Source organism: Parasteatoda tepidariorum, chromosome 9 (assembly GCF_043381705.1).
Source record: "Parasteatoda tepidariorum isolate YZ-2023 chromosome 9, CAS_Ptep_4.0, whole genome shotgun sequence".
Taxonomy (NCBI): Eukaryota; Metazoa; Arthropoda; class Arachnida; order Araneae; family Theridiidae; genus Parasteatoda; species Parasteatoda tepidariorum.
In genome coordinates, this window is record NC_092212.1 from 26,613,944 (window position 1) to 26,640,793 (window position 26,850).

Below are 26,850 nucleotides of genomic sequence, written 5' to 3' on the forward strand. Positions count from 1 at the left end.
CATTCGGAAATACACGAATAAGATGATATTGTGTTCATTTGTAATCACTGTAAAAAACGATTACGAGTGATTAGATTGAGTAATCAAAATGTATGATTACATGACGTTATTACAAGTAATCATGATTGCGAGTAATTGTGAGTACATGTAATTATAACATACTATTATAAGTAATTACGATTGCATACTATATGCTTATTATTATAATGTATGTATGTTTGTGTGTGTTAACGTATTTTTCTGTACGTAGAATGAACGTACGTTTATAAATACAATTTATTAATGAACGAGCAATGCATGTAAGTTCTTATATATGAAGACGTGCATATATATATGTAGCATACGTACAATCACTCATACATAGATATATTTTAAGATAATTTTAACTTAAAAAATTAACGCTTTTTTGTCATGCAAACATTTCTCTGAACTATGCATTATATTACGTAAAAGTAAATATCCTCAAATATTTTATAAAAATACTTGAAAAGGATTTTTTATTCAAATATTTTTAAAATGATATGGAGCAATTAAAATTTAGGTACATGTGTACAATGTATGCATGTCGGATGTATGTACAATATATTTATATATACCGAGTGCATGTATAATTGTATATGCATAGATTGTGCTTACTTGAATACATACATTGAAAATAGCAATCACGATTGCAATTAATTGATTACATAGCTGTAATTGCCTGTAATTGATTCCTGTAATCGACACCCAACTATTTTATGCACGTCTGTATATATATGGGGGTACGTTGTATGTATATATTTACATACATACATATACATTTTATGTGTATATGTACATTATGTACATACGTACACTATGTGCATCTGTGAACACATACGCACGTTTGCTTACATACTTTGTGTGCATACATGCATATATACTAACATACATTGGGTGCCTTACTTACGTATGCATGTACACTTGAACATACAATGTACGTAAGTACAGATATACTATGTACGGATATACAATGTATGTAAGCATTCAACTTTTTTTACTTATTCATGCAAGTATTTATATACAGTGCTCGCTCGTGTATATGCACGCATAAACATACAGCGTAGTTAAGTGCTCATATGTGCAATATATTTATGTATTCGCGCAGTAACTATTTTTACAATTATTCGTGACATTATGATTGCTGGTAAAAATGACTACTTATAATCAAACATATTGATTACATTGTTTGTTCAAAATAAAAGATTTTAGTCACTTGTATCCATGTACCAGTTATCGAATCTTGTTGTGATTACAGGTAATCATAATCACTTTTTATCTGAAATCGTTACTTGTAACTTATAAAATTAATTACAAGTCGTTTATTACCATGTACGTTTCATTTGTAGTTGTCACAATCGTAGTCAATTAGAGTATCCCGTGCCCATTTTCGTTGAGCAGTGAAATTATTTAGTTATTCTTGACTAATGAATAAAGAATAATGATTGAAAATAATGAATGATTTATTCTTTATTCAAAATATTTCTGACTAATGAATAAATCTTTATTAATTATTCAGGAGGATTTTGAATTCAGCATTCCTTAATTCAATATTCTGAATGACAAATGCCCATCTCTGGCCTACAAGGTATCATCTTTTAATTCTTAAATGGGACTCCCCTTTCTGTTGCAGATGATTGTCCAGAAGAAAAACACTCCATTTTAAGTTGCAGGCCTTTGCACTTTAGTTTACACTTGGAGATGTAATTACAAACTGAAAATGAGATAAATATCGTATAAAATGGTGAGGTCAATTGGATACCTGAAAGTAATGTCATCGTAGTTAAATCGTGGCATTTGTCGATTCAGAAGCCAATCAGGTTCAACACACACGCGTGACGTCGCTTTCAGGTATCTAATTAAATCTGATTTCACATGGTTAATCATAATCACTTCACTTTTTTTTAGTTTCAGGTACCCAATTATATAAAATTCATGTCAGATCGCAAAAATTATGCCAAACTTGACTCCCACCCGCTTCCTGCTGACTTCCGGGGAGTGGGCAGGTTGATACTAAAGGGTATTGGTAATTAAATATTCTTCTAAGTTTTACTTTAAAACTATATACACGCTTTTAATTATAATTTTAAACCATTATCAAACGATCAGGGATATTTTCGCCATTGTTCGATATTTCGGACGAAATCAAGCTCGATTATTGGCGATCGAAATGGGCAGGTGACTTAAGCAGCAGAACTTTCTACCAATTGCAACACTTTGCATTCTTTCACCATTAGAGGGTGGAGAGACATAGGAGAAGCAAGTACGTTAGTTTCTGTCTTTAGAAACACTCTATTTGAATCTATTTGAAAAAATGAATGAAAAACTTTTAAGTTTGAAAACTATATGGAAATGAAACCTACATTGAACACGTCTAGAAGAAAACGTCGTAGAAGTTTTTAAACAAAAATATTTTTGACAAGTAAATACGAAAAATATTAAAATATCATAGTACATTCCTATAAAGCTGAGATGAGAAAGAGAGTGGTAAAACATGGATCCGATCTTCTCCCTAGGTGCGTATTCGAACGTTACCATCGCGAATTAAAATTTTGAGTGCACCAGGAGTATAAATTGTTAGCTATATTTTTAGTTTTCTAAATATTAACTTCATCAGGAGTATAGTTTGCGATGTTTCTAATTACTTGTAATTTCGCTCCATTATTCTTTAGTCGTAAAAGTGATTTTTCAGCTCAAAAACGATTTTAACCAACCAATATTACCATTTTACTTCTTGAAGAAATCATGATTAACATCAGCGTGATGCGATTTCAAGACCACTACACCGCCAATTTAACGTGCAGTCTGTAGGTGAGATTTCGTAGGAAATTTATTGTAGTTTTTGTTTAATATTTACGTGCATAACTGAACATTTAGATGTAAATAAATCTCTCAAACTACCGTCTGTGGAATTTCGGGCGTGTTTATTAAAAATGTTTGACTTAATATTCTAACAGGAGAGACTAGCTCAATGATTATTAAGTCTATTTATATACGTTCTCAGATCAAAAATAATGTTGACTTAATATTAAAACCTTTTCATTAGGTAAAAATGTTAATAAGTTAAAATATAAATTTGTTTAATTTTTGTTTTCTTTTATGAAATGTGTATTGGTTGAAATTTTTTTATACAATATTTTTTATAGATTACATAATATTATTTAACTTATCATACTATATCCCCCTCATAAAATAATGTTTCACTTTTCTATGCTGTCAAATATTAGGAAGTTTTTATAAATTTTTTACAATTGTGCTGTTTTTTAAATTTACGTTAACTGTTTTTTTAATTGTATTTTTGTTTAAATTTAATAAATTTTTATTCGTTATCTATCGTTGGTTCGAAGTTAACCTGGATTTAGCAGCCTAGCTTGTCAATAGTTACTGCAGTGTTTTGTTTCTTATCTCATTGCCGAGTTTTGTGCAATGTATCCATATGGTATAAATACAGTATTAGTTGGATGGACTGTAACGCGATTTTTAAAGTCTAAAACTGTTAGTGTATGAAATATATAATTGTGTAAAAAAAGATTTTTATTGCTTTCTCATTATATTTAATATTTTTTACATTTCATTCATTATCCTCATTGCAATAATTAGTGTAGGTTAAGCTTAAGCTTTAATCAAAAATTGAAATTGAGAAAGGAAATTAAACTCATAATAAAAATGTTAAGGGAATCTTTCGGTTCCTCTTTCTCAGTATAATCTGAGAAATTTACATTTTATCCATTTTTCTTCCCCCAATAGATTGAGTAAGTTAAAAGTTAACCTCTGGAGAATATTTTAATTGGGTTAGAAGCGAAACTGATGTCACTTAGGTAAAAATATTAAGAGAATCTTTCTGTTAACACGATCGAAATAAAATTAAAAATATTTTGACTATTTGATAACAGTAAAAACTTTGTTTTGTTCATAAAAGAAAGAATTTAGTCGCACCTATTGTTTCTTGTATTGCGAAGATTTCCTTTGGTACTTCTGTCAAGATGGCCACAAAGTTCTATCCCAATTAAAAGTTTTTTTTATATGTATGTACTTAATTTAGACATATGTATTACCAGGTTTTATATGTACTAAATCTAGGATTTTAGTACCTTGATAATTATAGTTGGTATGAATAGGTACTGTTGTGGAATAATGCTCCTTTGTATTTTTTTTGTGTTTACAGATGATTTTTTTTTTCTTTTGAAAAATTTTAGATGTGACTGTATTCAATCAATCTGTGTCCCTATTAAGCTTTTTATGAATTCTTTGCAAACATACTCTTTTAGGGATTTATGTAAATTTATTCATTTCCACTATTTTTATAGTATTGATTATATTCAAGGTTAATCAAAACGCCTACACTAAATTCAATCATTTATAATTTATCATCATAGTTAGTTAATAGTTTCGTTTCTTGTCTCATTACCTACAAACGCAATGTATCCATTTCTTATAAATGTGGTATTGTTTAATTGGTGGAGTGGATTTAAACCTAATGATTTTTAAAACCTGAAACTACAGATTAGTTTATAAAAAATAAAACATTATCGTTTTTCCCATTGTATTTAAAACTATATATTTTAATTTTGGTATTTTATTTTTCAACACGAATTCAGGAGGCTGAGTAAAATTTTGCGGATTAATCTTTGTTTTAAAAAAAAAAATCACTTGTCAAGAAGTGAAACTGAACTTATGTAATAATACTGTAAGAATTTTTTGTTTCATTCTCTTTTACTTTTATAATACATAATAGATATAAAATATAATATTTGAGCCGCGATGGCATTCGCCTTCCAATCAGGTGAACCAGGGTTCAATCCCGGCGATGGCTGGTCGATACGAATTCCGCATCTGGCTTGCAAAGACCACAGTCCTGACGTAAAATATCCTCAGTGGTAGGAGGATCATGGGTTAGAGTTCCCTTGCTGTCAGGCTAATCGTGGGAGGTTCTCATGATCTTCCTCTCCATATAACGCAAATGCGGATTAGTTCCATCAAAAAGTCCTCCACGAAGGCAAATTTCTCCCAATACTTGATCCAGGAGTTCCTTTGTCTTCTGGATTGGGTTCAAAATTACAAGGCTACGGAGATGAACATTAGTAGTCGTAAACCCAGAAATTGGGTCGGCTGTTCAACAATGCTTATAAAATAGAATAAAATATAATATTTATTCATTTTTAATTTGACTTCTTGTTGTAATAAAAGAGCTGTTATATATTTATAAAAGAAAGACATTTTTTGAAATTTGTTGCTTGTTTTTATATCTTTAGATCAGTTTTTTTTTCTGAATATTTTATAGGTTCAATTCCACCATGACTATATCAAATCAACTTGTAGTCCCTATTGTATTATGGGGTAATAAAGCCCCAACACACTGTGTATCTGCTATTCATTTAACTCATGATCAAAGAACTTTAGTTACTGGGTGTAATGATGGTCGTATTTGTGTTTGGGATGTATCAACATCAGATAAAGGTTTGCAGGTAGGTGTAATATAGCAATATTTCAGGCTACAAGCTTGCATTTAATATTTCATATTTGCATAAAAAATAGTATTCAATTTTAGAAAAAAATTATTCAATAAACTTATTGTATTTACTTTTATTGTTTAAAAATTGAGGCAGTATTAATTTAATTTGCAGATTCTTCTTTTCTTACATTTTCTTTTTTTGCATTATTGTTTTAGATGCAAGTAAATATAAAATTTTTTTGTAGTGTTTATTTTTATTTAATGTTTCTTCCTTTCAGATTTTATTTTTTAGAAGTATAAACAGTTATGTAATTTATTTTTTAATATTTTTGTGATTGAGCAAAATTATGTGATGATATCTTTTCAGTTTAGAACAAATATGTCGGTTTTATTTGTTTTTATGTTTAAACTTATCGTATATATATATAAAAAAAAATTTTCTTATTTGATTATTATCTTGTTTATGAGAAACAAATTTAATTTTTTTTGCACATTTAAGATCTTACTTTTAATAGATTACTTGTTATTCTGCTACAATTCTACTAAAACAATAATTACAATAACAGTACTGATTTGATTTATAATGAAAGTACTAAACAAAGAGAAAGGTTTTTATTGTTCTGTATATTAAATCAGTTATGGAGTTACGAAGAAAAAATTTTATTGTTTAGTTTCTCAGACTATCGTATGTACTATTTTTGGCTTACAAAAATTTATTTGTATCATTACGAAACTTTTTTGTTTTTTTTTAGAGATAATTAAAAATAATGATTAAAATTTAAAATGTATTCAGTTTAATAGGTAGTTTCAGTTTAACAGATGTAAACGAACTAAGTTTTGTTTTCTGCAGACGCTTCTTTCTTTATTCGTCCTAAATGAATATTCTGCATTCAGTAGTTTAGGCTAAATACCTAATATTTGCATGTTGCATCTCTAATTTAGTAGCAGCAATTGCTGTTTGTTTTTGAAAATTTAATTTTTTTATTATAATTTTACAGTGTTGAGCATAATCTTATATCTATTTACAATTTAAAAACTCCTTGAAAAAGTCTTGCAATAATCCCTTTTTGCACAAATTCACAAAAGCAGGACCCTGGTTGAAAGAATGCGATTTAACGTTTATTTTATATTCACAAATTACGAGTAATGTTTCCACAATTTTACAAAAACAGGACCTTTCACAAAATGACTGGACAGACTCCTGACCGATCACATATTTCTTTTCAATTGGATAAATATAAAAGAAAAGCATGTACATGTATCAAATTTCATCTATTTCTTTTTTTGTATCGTAATAATTATGATTTTATTAAGTTTAAATAAATATCAATATAAATACTTACAAACGGTTTTATTATTTCTACATTTTCATAATTATTCTAAAAACAGTATATTTTGTTAGCCTTCATTTTTAGTGTGCCCTTCTCGTAAAAAAAACTGTTTTTTTCCATCCCAAGAGTGTCCATTGAACCGAATTTTCACTGTATATTGTATTTATGATTTTTTTTGTCTTTGTAATGTTAGTTTTTCTCTATAGATTACTCCCCGTTGCTTGTTGTTTGGCCATTCGGCTGCTGTTCTTTGTCTCACACATGGAAGCTTGTCTTCAGACAGTACACTCTTAGTTAGCTCTTCTGAAGCTGGGTAAGATAAATAATATTTAATTTATTTTGAATCTGAAAATTTTTATTTTTTCCCATACTTTTTGTAAAAAATATATTCACGATAAACCTCTACATATTTTTATGATGGCTTATATAATCAAAAAAAAAAAATCTTTTTCAGAAACTTATTATTTTATCATGATCGTGTAGTCTTGTTAAAGTATAAAGTACTTAAAAATATTTTTTGAGTGCTTGAAAAGTACTTGAAAGGGGCAAATTTTTGTTGAAAGATTTGGCTACGCACCCTGTGTATAGAGTAGTTATTAACTGGAAAATTTTTTGTTTTTCTTTCACTACTTTATAATTTTTAATATATTTCATGAAGTCTCACTTATTATTTATTAAAACATGACGAGGAATCTTTATAAAGTTAGTGCCATTTGACTTAAATGTGCTTAGATGTCACAGATTACCTTCTTCTTGCAATTAAAAAGTACCGTAACCTCCTATTTCTTTTTTAAAAACATAATCACCTTATCAATTCAAGATATTTTTTAAAATCTTCATCAGCAATAAATCTTTTCAGCATGATTGAGGTTTATAAGTGATTAAGATATCTTTCTGGCTGACAGATAAAACTCTTCTTGGATTTTTTAGAAAAGTAGTATGATCCATTTACATGAGGCCATCAATATATGTCTATAACCTTTTTTCAAAATTATGTAATTTTTTTTAATGCAATAAGAAAAAGTTACAGCTGCTCAGCCCGTCTCACAGCTGGCAATAGAATAACAGACTTGAAAGCTGTGACCCACTGTGAGCCAACTACATAAGCCAATGGGTTAAATTATTACTATAGGCTTACTGTGTTTGCAATCAGGGTAAAATAAGAATTGCAACCACTTAGCTTTTCCAACACAAGAAATTTTAGATGATGATTGACTATATTGGCAACTGTCACTATATACAGTAGATGGATTTATTAGAGGTTTATGTTATTTAAAGAATAGTTGTTGTTAAATATTGTAGACCATTAGTTTTAGTTAGTTTCTAGTTGTTATTTTTATACATAGTTTTAAATTTCTAGAGGTTAATAATATGCATTTTTTTCTGACACCGACTGGGCACTCTGCATCCAAAAGGGTTTAAAAAAAAATCAATTTCTACACACGTCATATAATAACATATACTACTGTAAAAATTTATATATATCTTGTTAAAATTACTATTTTTTGCTCTTGTAAAAATAGCCTAAGAGTTTTATTATGGTCATTCATTGTATCACGTAGGAAACAAAATATGATATATTGTTAGTACCATACCAAAAGTATGAACCTGTTTATTGCCAAAGTTAAAGATTCATGGTTTAGGCGTGGTGCCGAGGAAGGCTAAAGATTCTTATGTTTCTTCATTTTATTGCTTTTGTAACCTTGATATATTTTTTATTTATTTATTCATTGTACTATTGCAAATATTTTTAAAATATCTTGATATTTTTTAATCAAACATACTTTAAATTGAATTTTTTAGTTCTTTTGTTTAGACATTATAAGCTATTTATGAATTCTATTTATGAATTCTAATTACAAAGATTATTAGAATTTATTTATCATCAACTCATGTTTTTAAATTTTGATTCAAGGATGGAAAAAAAAATCATTGTAAAATTATTTATAATTCCATATATTTGATTTTGTATCATATATTTAATATCTCTATTATCTTAATTTAATATCTCTATTTTGACTGTTTAGAGAGATGTCTTTATGGGATGTAACTGATGGACGTTGTCTTGAGAGTGTTAAGTTGCAGTACATTCACACAGCCATTCATGTATGACTCCTCTTTCTATTATTGTTTTAAAAATTTTCGTGTATTTTATAATGTATTTTTAATAAGATATTGTTTTCCAATCATATCTCATATTTCGCAAAACTAAAATGTTGGGAAACTCTTCATTGGGAGTATAAGCTAATTTGAAAGGAATTTTTGATTGGGGATCTATTTTAATTTGATAAAGCCACAATAACTAAGTAATATGCTATCGTTAATAGTTTAGTTATTTCTTTCCTTAAAGTTTCACTTTTTTTTATTTAAAGCAAAAATGTGAATGTTTTTATTTAAAACAAAATATCAATTTAATTTTTTTTTTTTGGTAAGCTATTGCCTATTGTCTGATATACATATAATAAAACGGATTAACTTTCCATTTAAATTTGTTGGCATCAGCTTTAAAAATTAATATGCATTTGATGTTAGTGATAAAGAATGTTTCTAAACTATCTTCTCCTCCACCCACTGAAAAATGTATGTGAAATTGGAGCTTTGCTCAACTAAGGAATGTTAACCTCTTCTCTGTCAGCATCGCATCTCATACATTAAACGTTTTTGTGCCCGTATAGTCTGTGTTGCATGTCATGTGACGAAGAGAAAAATTATGTAATTGAAATTGAATTTGTCGCTACTTATACACCTCTTTAAATCTCGTTATTATTTTTGTATTTCTAAATATTGCTAAGTGATGGTGCAACTAGTCCCCATTTTCATCACAACTTTTGCAGTGATATTTCCCATCTTGAATAGAAATCAAAATAATTTTGTACTTTCTGTTATTTATTTTTCATTAATGTTACTATTACATGTAATCTGTAATAAATTATTTCACTTTTGCGATAAATGTATTTTTACGCTCTGATCCCCAAGACTGATTGTAAGGCTGTTGAGGTGAGGTTGGAAAATTATTTTCCAAAATATTTTTTACCTAATTTTAATAATTATTTTACTTTTAAAATTAGGTAAACAAATATTGAACACGTTAAAGAAATAGAGTTAAAAAATAATATATCCCAGTGTATTTTTTTAAGATAGAACTTGGGTGCATTGCAGGGAAAACTGGAGATCAGTGGAAGGAACATCACATATTTCACCACCTCAAAGTCAAGCAAAAAATTGTTTTCTGGCCAAAATATTAAATGGCATTTTCAAATTTAAGATAGAACTTATATTAATTTTCAGCAATTAAAAAAAAGCTTTTTTTGGGGGTCGAAAATTGGAAAAAAATCTCACTAAAAAAGGGTTAAAAAAGAGTGAAAAATACTTTTAAATGTTAATGAATCATGTGTTGCACTACATGCCTGAAGAATGAACATGAACTCAGAGCTAGACTAACAATGCAACTTATGTTCATGTGGCTCATTTTATTAGAAAAAAATTAAAAACATTTTAAGTTAAAATCCTAAAGCATTGATTTTATTCACCAGTTAGTGTCAAAAGAAATTACCAAAAAAAATATCAGCATTAAAGAAACAAGATACATTTGTTATTTATCTTGTTTTATCCTTGTTTATTTGCTGCCTTTATTCTAAATTATTCTTTTCCACTCAGTAGTATATGGATTCTAGGGTTATTCCTAAATATTATTAAAATAGTTGAATTTTAACTAGCTAATGTAAAAACTAAAATAATAAATTAATTTACTTGCATATACTGTACTGTTATTTATTTGAAAATGCTAATATATTTATAATATATATTAGTAAATATGTTTATCCATTTCTTTTTGATACAATTATCATTTAGTTTAATTTTATTATGATATTAGAGCATTTTATATTCTTAGTTTCATTTATTGTTAACTCAAAGTGTTGGGTGTTTGATATGAAATTTCTTTTTAAGAAGCTTATCTGCTAATATTATCATTTGAAAAAATCTTTATAGAGAAAAGTCTTAAAAATTTATTTTTAAATTTTTAATTCTCTTGCATTTAAAAGATTCAGTTTTATCACTATTCTCAACCAGCTGTTTTTTTTATATATCTTTGTTTAGCTTTCTCCTTACTATCAAAGCATTTGTAAACTTATTTAGACTACATATAAGGGGAGTAATTTTAATTGTTAGCAAATTTTATCAAAGAATTAAAAGGTTTGTGTAAACTAAAAAATAATGTGATTTATATGTTATTCTGAGAGCTATTTTTTATAAAAATATATGGCATAATATGTAAACTCGATAAGATTTTTACAACTAGTCATTTAGCTGAGATTTGTTATGCATCTGCATCTGTTTTAAAAAAACAATTATTACCAAGTAAGGCGATAGCTTATAATAATTTGGTTTTAGTTATCATGGAAATTTAAATAGAATGCTGACATAGGCGAGATTATATTAGGATGGATATTTGGTGTTTCCGTCATGCCTATGACAATTTTGTATTTATGCGTATCATGAAAATGAGGAGATTGTATTGGAGATGGATATTTGCAGTTGGGATTATTGACGATTGAATGTTTTATTTGAGTTTTATCTTTCTACACAAAATTTTCTGGGAAAATTAAATTATTAATTTGTGATTTTAGGATTGAATTTTATGGGACTTTTTTTTCTGCGGGATGAATGTTATGGTGACTATATATTGGAACTATATATGGAAACTATATATTAGATTTTGTAATCTATTGCTATGTTGAGTGTGTATTAAGAAGTAAATTTATTGTATGTAAAAAAAACTTAGCATGGCTATCATGTCACGTTTTTATTGCTGTGCAATTGCTAAAATGATGATATTTTCAAAGAATAATATATAAGAAAAGAAGTAGGATACACGTTTTATAAGTGACTAACTTTAATGTGTTTTTTTTTATGTCTTCTTTTATATGTCTGTTTAGGGTCATTAAGTAACAGTTATGTGTTTACATATTGCTATATTTTTATGAAACTTTATTAGAGATATAATAAAACATTTCTAGCCTTGTAAAATAGTAGTTTAATATTTTCTGTATTTTTTCAATTTTCCTATGCTTTTATTTTTTTATAATAGTTTAGTTTTAATTTTGCTTTTTAGTGCCACTGCCTGTTATACCTACACTAATGTTTTTTCAAAGGATAAATGTCACTGTCCTGTATACCCTTCACTGTTTTTATTTTATTTTCTTTTTTAGTTATAATTGTTATTGTTCTGCACTATTGCTTAAAACTGATTCAGGCATGTGATTCTTCTGCTAATTTTGCAGAATTTTGCAAATATCAAGACTGTTGATCAATAATTTATTTTCCAACAAGATTTTCTCGTCAATATCTACTACAAAATTTTTTGTTTATCTAAAGTTTCAATTTCATTACTTATGCAAAATCTCATAATTGAGACATTTGTTTCACCCTTACCATCAATCTCTTTTTTTCGTTCTCATTCATATGTGATAACAACTTTTCTTTTACGCAGATTAGCTACAGTGAAACATTACAAGCATGTTAAAAGATAGTTTGCTGGAGAAAAAAAATTTTTGTTCGCCTTTTTCTAACATTTATAATATTTTAAAGAGTAGCAATTTAGTTAGAGAATCCGATTTGTAACAGAAGTATTTTTTAATCGAAGTAAAATAATTGCCCTAATTTTTATTTGGTTTCAATTATATCGAACAAATTTGTAATATGATATTAGAACATGGAAATCTTGAATCATCCATTTCAGTAATCATTTTTCAATGTTTCAATAATTTTTTTCAATTATTTTTTTTTTTTTGCAGTTGATGCAACTGATTTTCTCATTTCTCATAGTTTTTAAAATTTTGATATTATTACGGTACGCAAAATTTGATTTGTGCTTTTGAGTAACTTGTTTATACTATCGTAAATCCATGAGGTGTTTAGATCCTTATATAGGTTACGAGTTTTCTCAATGTTTTTTTTTAAATCGCTCTATTTTTTATGCATTATTATTACGACATGCAAAATTCAGTTCATACATTTATTAGTCACTTTTTTACACAACGATAATACTGTTTTTTTGATAAATTTTTTCTGAGTAATTGCTATTGATATCTGTGTGGGTTTCTTAAATCCTGATTTTTTCATACAATATTATTAAGAAACAAGAAATTTAAATTTGCACATTTGAGTAATAACTTTTTCATGCGCTCAATTTTGGCAAAATCCATGCAGCATTTCATTTTTTATTGCAATTATTGCTGTTGATTTTCACATGATTTTTTTTCAAATCTCCATAATATTATGATACAGGAAATTTAAATTGCTTGCCTGAATGTTCACTATTTGATGTGGTCATTCTATTTTTTTAAAGCATTTTTTCAGCAGTTATCACTGTTAATTTTCACATATTTTTTAAAATCTTTATACTTTTAATAAGGTATTTTTCAATAGAAGACCTGAATCTTGAAAGTTATAATTTAATTTATCCTTTTTGACACATACGATTCACGTGATTTGATGTAAAAATACATGCTGTTTTATTATCAACCTCTTTTTATTTGTTGCTGTGGATTTCATGGTTAAATTTTTTTTGATGTGATGACGACCTGCTAATTGCGAAAAAGGAGGAATATGCAATTTTTTTATTTATATTCTCTTACTTGTTGATGAGGAAAAAATTTATTTGATAAAAAAGAAATTTCTCTTTAAATTTTATGAGTTTTACTTTTATGCGTAAAAATTATAGTTTTTTGTTAATCTTCTATGTACTTAGAAAACACACACACACACACTTTGAGAAAAACATTTCAGATAATATCTTCTAACAATCACATGTCTGTTGACTGTTATGTAAGTGAACTTCAAATTCCATAGAGTTGCAATCTGTGATTCCGTTTTTGGCTTGGAGTGCAGATGCATAATAAAACAGTTGCATGTGTGATAACATTTTATAGAGATCTGCAGTTATTTATGAAATGCATTTTTTTGTTAAAAAACTGCTGTAATGCAAGTGAATTTAGAGTTTAATAAGGTTGCGATATTTGACTAAGTGATTTAAGCAGCCACAAAAATGCACCTGAAGTGGTTGGCGATAAAAAAATCACCAAGCATTGTATGCAGATGGTCAACAAATCAGTTCCAATCATTTTTATAAAAATAAATTTTATTCAACCTGTTTTTAAAGACTTTTTATTGTGCTATGCTAAACTAATTATAATTTTTTGTTACAGTCTTATCATGTGTCTAAATCAAATGATGTGCGGTTGTTTTGTAATGGTTATTATGCAGAGATTCTAGTAATGGATGTTCTCACGTTAGATATTCTATTCACTTTATCGTCACGTGTTAATCCTGATTGGATGAGTGCAATACACGTTCTTCGTCCTGTGAAAAGTCATGGTAAATCTGCCACTTCAACTTAATACAGAAGATAAAAACTTAATTGTCCAGTTTTAAATTTAATTTCTATTCCTTATTCTAGATGACATTGTTGTTGGTTTGTCTGCTTCAGGTTATATCAAAGTATGGACAATTACTGGAAATGAAGCTAAAGTAATTATATCTTTTTTTTTTTCATCAATAAAATAGTTCTATGTAGCTAGTTTGTGGGAGTATTTTCTGATTTTAAATGTTTTGTTCTATAATCTTGCACAGTTTGTCAAATAAGTTGAAGTATAGAGAGAAAAAAATTGCCAAGATGCTGGATACATTAAAAAAAGTACTCAAATACTTTTTGTTAGCATACTGAATTGTGAAGCTTTTTTATGGAATTTGGAAGTTTTTAAACTTTTTTAGCATTTTAAATATATCTCTATCCAAAGAAGTCTTTTAAATTTTTTCTATTGCTTTGCAAGGACTATTTTCAAATATCATTTTTAAAATATAGTGTTAATTTTCGCTTCAAGACGTCCGACTGGGTTTGACACAATTTTTTGAAATAGTTTAAAAAGTTCATAAAATATTTTTTTAAAATAATTTTTTCAAATTTAAGCATAAAAACTACAAATTTTTCATGTCAGGCAAAGAACTCTAAAACAAATTGCGGAACCTAAATATCAAAATTAATTTTTTACTAGATCAATAATATTGTTACCCGTGTTTTGAGCTAAAATTTTTTAAAAATTTCAACTATACAATGAAATGGAACTAAATATATTGTTTATTATTGATTTTTCAATTGAAAAGTTTCTAAACATTCTTACTTAAAGATTGATAAAAATTGTAAATTCTCACTTAGACCTAGCTTTTAGTTCAAATCATAGCTAACTTTATACAACATCTGTATACAAAGTTTCAAAAAATTCTAAAATAAACTTTTTTGTATTGCATGTTAGTGAATTTAAATTTTCTCAAATGTAACTTTTTTTTCAGACGATGCATTTAAAATGCTAGAAACTTCTGTCAGCAAAAAAATTAGTTATTCAAGAATTAATGTCCGAAAATTATATTTGTCTGGAACATAAAATTTATTCTAATGAAAAAGATTAAAATACTTAAAGCATAACAAAAAACATTATAGTTTCACTTTAAGGAGTTTACTTCCTTTTCTGTTTTGTCTGTCGACATATGATAAAACAACTATAGCTTCATTTCTAAAAATTGGAGAACAAATATTTAAAGAGTTTTGGAAAGCTAATAAACAAAAGTATAAATATTAATAATAAAATTTTTGCCGAAACAGCTAATTTTTACCCAGACAGATATCTTAAGTGTTAAAATAATGGTCAGATGATTTTTCCAGTTTTATTGTCTGATTTCTTATTTAATAATGTGAAGAACATATGTGAAGATTTGTACAGAAACCACAGATTAATCTCTTATTCCAAACGCTATTGAAAATTGGGATTGGACTTACAATTTCAACTTACCTTAACTGACTTGTTGTCAACTATAGTTTTTTTGCTGTTATTAATAGATTAGTTGAAGTACATCAAATCTAAATTAGGTGAACATATAACAATATTTATTTTTTTTCATATTTTATTTAATTTATATTTTGTTTAATTTATATTGAGAACTTTATATTGCTACTTATATTTTGTTAGCTAAAGTTTTTTAACTTATTAATTTTATGTTTAATTTTAATACACAAACAATACTAAATATGTCCAAGTTATAAGGATGAGGTATTATTCGAAATTTAAGAATTATACTAATTAATAATTTGTAGTGCTTTAATTTATTTTGCAATTTATATAAAATATTGTTTGAATTTTTGTCTTAATTTAAGTGTTTTTTTTAAAAACCTATTTTATTTTAATAGAATGAACGAGTTTATGAAGATGAGTCAAAGCCAATTCGATGCCTGAATGCCCTGAAATTGACCTGTTGTGCTTTTAATCAAAGGACACTTCTTATTGTTTGTACCAAATATTGGCAGGTAAATATAACTATAATAAGCTCTGTTGTGTTGTTGTTTTTAATGCCACTTGCCAAGCCAGGAAGCCTGCTTGGTTATACCAAGCATATTTAAGACATATTGTGCATTTCTTGTTTTTCAGCTGCGCCATCTATGGCCAAAAATATGACATCAGCCATACACACGTCACAACCCGTTTATAAACAATCAGCTGTAATACATATTAATTTATTAATTTGAAATTTTTTCATATCTTTAATTATAATTTATTTTGTTGTTGAATGCCATAAAATATTGCTTCCAGTTCATCAATGTATGTAAAAGAGATAAAGTGAAATTCAAAAGCAATTTCTTAAATATTATGCCATAGTGAGAAAGATAATATATGTATACCTTACATGTGTACATTATGTGTATATATCTGAGAACAATGAAATAGTGTAATATGCAAATTCTTTAAATGATACTAATAAGATCAAGATACAAGGGCTATTTGGGAAAAAGTTTCCCTCAGCTCATTAAAAGAGAAATTTTATTACCTGAAAAGATATATTGCAAAATATATTCCAATATTTCAGTTATTTGACAACTTAAATGTCACTAGAATTGTGATATTTAAAGGGAATGGGGGGTAACAATGGTCCGTAGCATTTTCAAAAAGTGCTTAAAGGTGCTTATTTTCGCGCCCTTAAAGGTGCTTTTTTTCATTGGGTGTTTTTAAAAAGTGCTTGATTCTCCCTTTTCGAAAATGAGATTTTTTTGATGTTTCTGGATATGATACAATTGTCCTAAAATAAATGTTATGAGGCATCATTAACCCTAGATGACTGAACTTAAATCAGTGTTAATCTGTAACTAATCATTCGACTAATAAACTACGAACTAAAAACAACTACTTTATTTATTTCAAGGTAATTGGTGTAACATAAAAAAAGTATTATATTATTTCAATTAAAAATAGAAATGTTATAAAAATTATCATTTGCACTCATGGCAAATGTTAAAAGTGTGCTCTCCTCTAATAGCCTTCTCTCAGTATTTGCTTACATATTTTGTCATTCTGCATTTCTTAGATGGAATGAAAAACATAAATTCTGGGTTTGTTTGCAGTACTTTTAGTTGTGTAGTCTGTGGGCTTTTTGGTATTCAAAATATCTTCAATGTTGATTTTGATGGAACTAAACATTTGACTGTTTGTTGATAGAGCTAAACATCTGACATGATTATTGTAAATTTCAAAAATTAGCAAATGTACAGCTGTTTTTATCACCTTTGGCTAACTTTTTTTTCTATTTATGAAGGTACAGTACAGAATCCGTCATCCGGAAATCAGAAAACCAAAAAACCGGAACGAAATTCGATACATTTTCCCGCCATTTTATTAAAAAAAAATTTCTCTTTCCTCATAAGATTTTTGGATTTTTCTTTCTTTTTTAAACGATGTTTACCTTACCATCATTTTATAAATAATCATTAGCGTATTACTTCATCGTTTTTTCTTCTTTTTAAGATTATTTCCAAATACTTTTTTTTTAGTTAATATGTTTAACAATAAAAAAAACGTCTTTTTGTAGCGATTCAGAAAACCGGAGAAATCAGTTATCCGGAATAGCGATGGTCCCGATCGTTCCGGATAATCGGTTCCCTATTGTACTATGAGTGAACTAGGGTAAACGCAACATCAACAGGAATTCTCAAAATTGACATGAGTCGATAGTCTATTAGACTTATGTTTAGTTATATAAGGTTAAATATACCTTTCAAGGGTATTATTCAATCAACTTGAAATAAATGATTAATGAAAGGAAAATAAATCCTTTCAAAAACAGGAAATATTCGCACTGTTCCCATAGATATGCTGTGTCAAATGTTCTAGATGCTGAGGAAAATGGGAATTCAAATGTTATTGTAAAACGTTTTAAAAAAAGTGCATAATTTCTAATTATTTGGATGAACATAGCAGATGAAGTAGAATTCATCACTGAGGGAAATACGTACAACAATACTGTTAACGTTACTGAATCCGACTCGTGGCATTCTGGAATATTTAAATTTGTAGCTTTATGATAAGTTTTAAAAATTTTCATTGTGTTCAATATTTTGAACTATTTTTGATTAAATTAAATTTTTCTGAACGTAATTTATAGTATTGTTTCTAATAAAACCTTAATATTTAAATTAAATATGATGAGAAAAAATACAAAATTAATTTATATAACATATTAATAGTTTTTGAAAGGGTTAAATTGATACAGAGTTATTCATATCTGTCTCATTGTTTATAATGCATCGCTATTTCACTATCGACGAATGTCTAACTTTATTAATGGTGTATTAGTCAACTCCTAGATTTTTGTAAAATTTTTGGGGTTTAAATAGTCTGCTTATACGCCAGGATATACAGTATTATTATAGCTTTTTATATTCCGTGAGAAATTTACTTTCCAGATGACTATCATACATTTAGGTAGTATATATTTAAACATTATGTTAGAGAGCAATAATCAGATTTGTTTTTTTTCTGTTCATGTAATTATTTAATGATACTGAACCATTTGTCAATTATGTTTTTGGCTGTAAATTATTAATGGCAATAAATTTTTATAAAATTTAATAGTTATTTATTGCCAAATGTTTTTGTTGTATAAATTTAAAATATTAAATCACAAATAATATTTGTTTTCCAAGGTTTATGATGCTGGGGATTTTTCGCTGTTGTGCTCTGCAGATAATCCCCGAGATGAACGTTGGATGGGTGGTGATTTCTTAGCTACTGACAGAGTTTTAATTTTCAGTGATAGTGGAAAAGGATATATGTATAGATTACCTTCTAAGTAAATCATTTAATATATTTTTATTAATTTTTGCTTTTTGCTTGTTTTATTGTTCTAAACAATATTTATTTATTAGCAAGCTGCGAGGAAAGAGCATTGGGTTAGTGTATTTTTCGTCTCAATTTCAATATCTCAATTTTGTTCTGCTGAATGTTTTAGTTTCATTAGATAAGTATTTAAAGTAGATAATTTTCTTACTATGAGTTTTTGTTCTTTTATATACTAATCTGTCATAATATATAAAATTGTGAAGAAATCTACCATCAGACATGGTTCAAATTTAGTTTGGGATTTTTTCATTTGAGTCAAGTTAAGCTTAATTTTTCTTAAACTTTCACAATTTAATTTCTACATTCTTGTTGCAGAACTATAAAAGTTTTTTTTAAAGACTTATCAAATTTAAAATCCTGAGTAGTAATTATATGTTGGTAAGAATATTATTTTTCAGATTTTTGTCAGAAAAATGTGCTGAAAAATGTAAAATTTTGAAAACAAGGTTTTATGTGATAAATCATAATAAAAAAGTGCAGTTAACTAATATTTGTATCTTCTCAATAAGTTATACTATCTAACAATTACTTTTATGTAACTAAAACTTTTTTAAATTTGTACATGTATGAACTTTTATGAAATACTCTGTTTCTTGTAACAGTTAAATACTATCTCAGAATATGTATAAGAGCTGAAGAATATTAAAATTTAAATGTGAAACTAATTATGTTAAACTAATAATTACTGAATATTTTAATTTTTCAGTTGCGATGGAAGCAGTGAAGATTTTCATTCAAAATCGAAAGCAATGGATCAGCCACTTCTGTATGGAACTTTAGCCTTACCAAATGAAAAAGTAATTATTTAAAATTTTTTTTTATGTGTTGCATTTTTTATTGCATTATAAACTTGTATTCATCTTAGTCTACTTTTTCATCTATATATATTATAAGCTCGTATTCATCTTATTATATAATTTTTTCTGTTTTATATTCTAAGTTATTATATTTGACAAGATACAATCATTACTTACATTTTATCTAAACACATTATACTATTGTTACATATATAATATGTAGTGTATATAAAAAATTTTTTACATGCAAGATCATTACTAAGTTACAAGTTATAAAATTTTTGCTTACACCAATTTGCATATACCAATTGATAATGAGCAAATTTATATAAAAATTTTGTTGCTAGATGCATTTACTACATGACTGTTGTTGAAGCATGAAATGTTTAAATATTCTTTATTTCATTATTTTTAAAATTTAAAGCAGACTACAACACAGACTAAAGTTGAGAATTTATAAATGATTTTACTAAAAATATTAAGTTGTATAATAATATGTCAGAAACTAAGATTCACTTGATTGTCCTGGAACCTCATTTAAAGTCAAACTGGTGGTTAATTTTTTGTAAAGTGATTAAAAATGTAAGTTTTAACTTAGTTAAGATTATTTTTTTATAATTTTGGCTAAATATTTATAACAAAAAATTATTATTTATTTTGGCTCTATTTTGAATGAAAAGCTCAAAATTTCAAATGTAAGTTCTACTTTTTTCCCCCATATATATCTGTACTAAAAGGAACAATTGTTGTGATAAAAAACAGCACTTAAGAATCTAGGGCATGTTATGAAATCAGAAAGAAATGGCTGGCTGACTGAATGCTTTCAATGTAGTTGAAAAAATCTGCAATGCAAAGTTTTAAATAATTGATGCTTTTTAAGTTAGTTTTTATGTCATAGCCACTTTTGAAAGACTGATAAAAATGTTCATAAGATCTGCTGGACTTTAGAAACTCATTCCACTTAAGCACTATAGTGCTTCAAATATGCCAAAAAAATTTTAGAGGCTGGAAAAAATTAGTTATAATATATCCCTTAGGACATGTATTTCTCCAAAGTGAAACAAGTATACTGCACGAGCAGATTTCTTCAAGCAAAATTATAACTAAAGTTAAACTTTAAAGGTATGTACATAAAAATAATCTCTTTTTTTTCTTAACAGTTCTGCGGGATAAAATTAGAATAATTTGGAGTATCAAACTATATTATTGCTTTTCCTTGATGCTTTTCTTTTAAAAGAAGACTTGAAAATATTGATTCATTCCTACTAGTTGAACGTTTCCAAAGAGTTTTCTACAGAGTTTACTCAATTTAACATGGCAATACTGTCAGGGAGTTAATTTGAGATTAAAGGAAAAATTTATTGTATTGATATATATCATTATATTTTATTATAAAGAAAATGAATGAAGTCTATAAGAATTACGAGATAAATTTTAATGAACTTTCTGCATCATTTTATGAAAAAGTGCATTTATAAAGAAAATCTTTGGTTTTCATAACATTAATAGATAATTGCACCCGAACAAGATAATGATTGAATGACATTTTTCCTTTTTTAAGAAAACTATTTTTTAAGTATTTCATTTATAATATTTTGAGTGACATGTTCTATCATTTTTCAAAGCATAGTGTTATCCATCAATTTTTAAATATCAATCTTTAAAATTATTTAATGTTTAATTTAGAGATTGCTCTGCCCTCCTGTAATGAGTTTCACTTCTGCCCGTGGACACTCTGAAAAGATTTTGCTTCGTGGAGATTCGAATGGTCGAGTATCATTTTGGAACTTACCCACTATTGCAGATGCTGATGTTAAAAAAATAATTTCTGACAAAGTTGCACCATGTCCTGGTAAGTATCTATTCTTTGGATTATAATAGATATATGTAATTTTTTTCATAGATTGTAAAACCAATTTATAAATTGTGTGATAGATATGATAAACCAATTGAAAGCTATTTAAATATCACAATATGTTTTGAAACTTTAGAGAGATTCAATTTTCTCTAAATGTTTGAACTTCATGCAAAATATTTTAAATTAATGCAGTATATTAAACAAGAATACATAATAATGTAAGTTCACTATCAGTTAATGATACAAGTATCATTAAGTTTAAACGAATTAATCTTTTAATCATTTAAACTAATTATATGAAGTTTTGTTAATATAAAATGTTTTTTAAAGAAAAACTAAGAAATAGTCTTTATTTTTTTTAAAAATACCTGATTTGGTATTTTTATTATTTTTTTTTGGTGTTTTTTATAAACATTAAAAATAAACGCGATTTTCTTCACACAAAAAATTTCTTATAATTTATACCCTCCAATCAAATGGAAAAAGCAGGCAAAAATGACAAATAATTCATTTTCTTGATAGTTTGTGTATACTATCTCAAATGAATTATAAAAATAACATTTTATGACTTTACATTATGATTTTATAATGACTATAAATATGACTTTACATTTGAGAAATTTTTAGTTATTGTATTAATATATTAATGAAATCTTGATTGGTTTCAATTTAATCTAATATTAAATTTTTAAATCTTATAAAATATTCTTCCACTTTGATTATATATATTTTAATTATTTTTTATCGAATTCATTTGTGAGTTAAAATATTAGTGCCAGAATATGATATATATGAATATGAATGCCAGAACCAGCTGTATGATTCTGAAAAATAGTGTTTATTGTTGCAAAAAGGTAATTTCTGTTATTCATTAAATGTCCTTTCTTAGGTAAGCAAGTAAAGAAAGTACCAAATATTTATAAGAAATTTATTTAAAATAATTAAATAAACAGTCAAAATTTTTTTTAGCTTAATGACTTTTGTTTCGTTCATAGAACATCATCCTAAATCTACTATCAGTTTACAAGAAGCATGGGATTCAATGTCACCTACCCCTGCTGGAATACTAGACCAAATGGTAAATAAATATTTTATTATTTAGGCTGTATAAATTTAAGATGAATCAGGTTTTACCTAAACATCAATTATATAATAATTTAATACAAATAATTATGTGTGGAAGAGACACTTTCAGTTTTTGATATTTTTTTGAATTTCTCACTGAGAGGACTGTTTAACTTTAGAAGTGTTTAGTTCATGTGATTTTTCAAACTTTTTATACTTTAAAGCTTTCAGAAACTGACACTAAATTTCGAAAGAAAACAAGTATTTTTGAACACCCTATGCCAGAAAATCAAGCAATAAGCTTGTAACTTGTATCAATTTCTTATATGATTACTCTAAAAGTAGTTCTTTTGTACTACGTATGCATAGAAAAAATTTAAAATTATTTTTTCATAATTTTGTTGTGAATCACATTTGGCAACCAAAGAAAAAAATCTAATTTAAACATCTTAAAAAGGCAAAAAAGTTTCAAGCGATTTTTGAAGTAGTTTTTGTACTTTTTAAAAGAAAGCTCAAAACAACCAGGGGGTTTCTACAAATTTTATAATGTAGCATTGCAAATTATACTACCTTATAATAATTGGACTGCAAGAATGAAATTAAATATGTGTAAAACCTTTTATCATTTTGAGCTTTCTTTTAAAGAGTGCAGAAACTTCTTAGAAAATTGCTTGAAACTTTTTACTTTTATAGATCTTGAACCCAAATTTTTTCTATTAGTTTCTAAATATGACTCACTATGAAATTATGAAAATAGTTTTAAATTTTTTCTGTGTATGCACAGTACAAAAAAAAAACTACTTTAAATACTCATATTTGGTGCATTTTTTAACAATTTTTTTAAAAATTTTAAACAGTTTTGTAATTAATTTTAAATTGCTCAAAAATTTTGTTTAATTTTGCGGAATATGTTTAAAGTAATAGCAAATAAGACAAAAATAATCTTATAAAAATTTTCTCTCTCCAGAAATATTTAAGCTAGAATTACAAAATTTTATGCAGTTATTGAAAGTAATAACTAAAGTAATCAATACAAGTTACAAGCTTATTGCTTGATTTTCTGGCATAGGGTGTTCAAAATCGCTTTCTTTCATAATTTATTGCCGGTCTCATGAATCTCTGAAAGCTTTAAACTTTATATGCAAAGTATGAAAAATTGCATGAACTAAAATGTATTAAAATTACAAAGTAGAAAAAAAAGTCAAACAAAAAAAAAACAAAAGTCAGAAATATATTAAAATCTCAAGTGTATCTTCCATTATTATAGGGTAGATATATATATATCCATATATATAAACATTATTATATATATTTATAACAGTATTATATTCACAACAGTATCATATGTTTTGTATATGAGCTTCAATTTAATATGTTTTAAATATTATAATCCAGGACTTTCAAAAATCTTGTTCAATTTAATATTCTTAATATTTTATTGTTTTTACATTTAAGAAACAGCCATTTCATCACAAACTTATAGTTATGTCTATAAGACAAAAGCTTGCATTGTCTCAAAATCCTTAATATATTTTTAAATAAATGCAAAAAAAAAAAAAAAAAAAAAACTGTAAGAGATGCTAAAAACAAATTCTGCTGTCTGTGTGTTTTTGTGTAGAGAAATTTACTGTAGCTTTTTTTTCTATTCTTAATTAAAATCGTGGTTTATTAAATGTTTTAAGTGTTTCATTTTAATAGTTATAATAAATTTACCTGATTAGAGACAGTAGCATGAATAAAATCTGTTACCGAGTTCAAGATAAAAAAAAATTTGCTGAAAATAGGGAATATTTTGAAGTATCTTTGTCCTTACAAGTAAAAATAGGTATGGTTAACAATTATTTCCCAACATTAATATGATTAATATAAATAATAGAAACATTAATATGAATATAATTAATATAAACATTATTATTATTAACATTAATTTAATGTGCACATTTGCTATTAGAAAGTTACAAAGCTAAACACATTAAAAACAATACAATTTTAGATCAGAGCTATTGGATTTAGAAACAAATTTGTTGTAAAAATATTATGATTACACATTAGATAATTGTCTCTAAATTCAGCATTGTCACATGTGATGACAGCAAATTGTGTCATTTTACTTAATGCAGATGCAGTGTATGAATATTATTGTAAGTTTGAATTTTTTTTTTAAAGCTCACCCCTGATTACCCTAACTTCAAATTAACCGCAAGTGTTTACCTTCCACTACAAGGTCGTCTAGTTCTGGGTCGTGAAGATGGTTCCATCATCATTATATCTGCCACTCAAACTGTTCTTTTACAGTTATTGTATGGAAAACATCAAACTTATGAAGGTTGTGTAAATATTTAATCTTTTTTTATTTTTTGAATTTTATAATAAATAATTTTAGATTTTATAATAAATTTTATTATAAAATTTATTCATTTTTTAATTTATAATAATTAATTTTAAAAAACTTCAAAAAAAATTTTTTCCCTCTAAAATTTATCATTTGTTTATCTGCTTAAAAATATAGTCATGCCAGGGTTGTAAATTAAATGTAAAAGCTAGAATTAAAAACTTCTTCTATCTTGTTTGCAATTGTAAGATCTGAGTTAAAAAGAAAAAAAAAGCAGATAATATAGAGTAGGAGAATTAAAAAACTTAGAAACTACGTATGAATTGAAGAGCTTGAGTGATAAGTTAGTTTATAGTGATAAGCCAGTTGTTTTATCAAAGGTTACCATTTTAAATCAAATGGTTCATTAACATCGTTTCTAGATAGGTATTGAATAAGTTTCTGAAATTTCCTCTATATAGCAGCATAATATACAGAAACATCTTATTATCAACACAGAAATCATCATGTCTTTTTTTGAAAACTTTCTCCTTGATAATTTAAAAATGTGATTGATTTGAATAATAAAAAAAAATCCCTTCTACTAAATGATCCACCCTCCTTTGTTATCAATGAGATATGTTATTGTTCTGAAGAGCATCCTTTTTCTAAATTATTTTAAAAGGTAAAAAAAAATTAGAATAAATCGTAACTTATAAACATTTATATTCATCTTTTCATTAGACTTATTTTTAAGTGCTACTTTTATTTCTGTAAGAGAAATAGTAATGAAAACTGATGTTGAATGTTTATATGTGTAATATTTTTTTTCTTCTAATTTCTTTTAATATTTTTGTCTTCATTTGTAGATTGGCCACCTCACCAGCTATTACATGGCCATAATGGACGAGTAAATTGTTTACTCTACCCACATCTTATCCATAATCGATATGACATTGCACACTTGTTGTCAGGTGGGGTTGATTTTTCAGTGTGCTTGTGGGACATCTACACTGGAACTCTTCTACATCGTTTCTGTGTGCATGCCGGTGAAATAACACAGCTTATTGTTCCTCCTGTCAATTGCAATGTAAGTGTCTAGGTGTATACAAAGGATTATTGTATTGTGTATAAATTTTGTTCTGATAGTGTTGCCTTTTTTTTATGTGGTCAGATTTGTCTTTAAAATTTGTGACAATACTTTGAAAATAATGACAAAATTGCTTTATAATTTTTCTATTACATTAAGTATATACCTATGACTATCACAACTGCTAAAAGGCAAACATCTATCCAATGTACTTATTTTTAAGGAAAAATTATCAGGAGTCTGTTTAGAAGAAAACGAACCCTTCACAAAATATTTTTACATAAAAACGGACCCTTCACAAAATATTTTAACTTAAAAACGGACCCTTCACAAAATAATTTATCTTTTAATCGAACCCTTTACAAATTTGTTTATCTTCATTATTGTTTTGTTAATCGAATAAACCCTTACCAGGAAGGGGGTGGTGGAAAGAAAGACAGATGTAAACGAACTAAATTTTGTCTTCGGCAGACGCTTCTTCCTTTATTCGTCCGAAATTAATATTCTGCCTTCAGCAATATAGACTAAATACCAAATATGTATATGTTGCATTGCTAACTTAGTAGCTGCAATTGCTGTTTATTTCTTTAAATTTAATTTTTTTAATTATAATTTTACAGTGTTGAGCATAATCTTGTATGTCTTTACAATTTAAAAACTCCTTGAAAAAGTTTTTTTGCAATAACGGACCCTATTTGCACAAATTC

General features: G+C 26.7%; 1 protein-coding gene across 5 annotated transcripts in view; it reads left to right on the forward strand.

The window, feature by feature from the left end:
- Positions 1-2,492: 2,492 nt before the first annotated feature.
- Positions 2,493-26,850, forward strand: part of LOC107452455 (WD repeat-containing protein Rbcn-3B) — a 45,104-nt gene continuing 20,746 nt past the window's right edge. Inside the window, exons 1-14 of one of the 5 annotated variants that reach the window (XM_071185342.1) lie at positions 2,674-2,825; positions 5,300-5,483; positions 7,008-7,114; positions 8,829-8,907; positions 14,010-14,178; positions 14,261-14,331; positions 16,043-16,159; positions 18,827-18,972; positions 19,049-19,072; positions 19,729-19,819; positions 21,506-21,671; positions 22,673-22,755; positions 24,909-25,068; positions 25,923-26,143. In XM_071185342.1, the coding sequence (XP_071041443.1) occupies positions 2,764-2,825; positions 5,300-5,483; positions 7,008-7,114; positions 8,829-8,907; positions 14,010-14,178; positions 14,261-14,331; positions 16,043-16,159; positions 18,827-18,972; positions 19,049-19,072; positions 19,729-19,819; positions 21,506-21,671; positions 22,673-22,755; positions 24,909-25,068; positions 25,923-26,143 (1,680 nt within the window). In that variant the 5' untranslated portion in view covers positions 2,674-2,763. Of the gene's footprint in view, positions 3,065-5,299; positions 5,484-7,007; positions 7,115-8,828; positions 8,908-14,009; positions 14,179-14,260; positions 14,332-16,042; positions 16,160-18,826; positions 18,973-19,048; positions 19,073-19,728; positions 19,820-21,505; positions 21,672-22,672; positions 22,756-24,908; positions 25,069-25,922; positions 26,144-26,850 lie in introns of all 5 variants that reach the window. The other 4 variants (XM_071185343.1, XM_016068933.3, XM_043050968.2 and 1 more) reach the window with 4 other exon arrangements.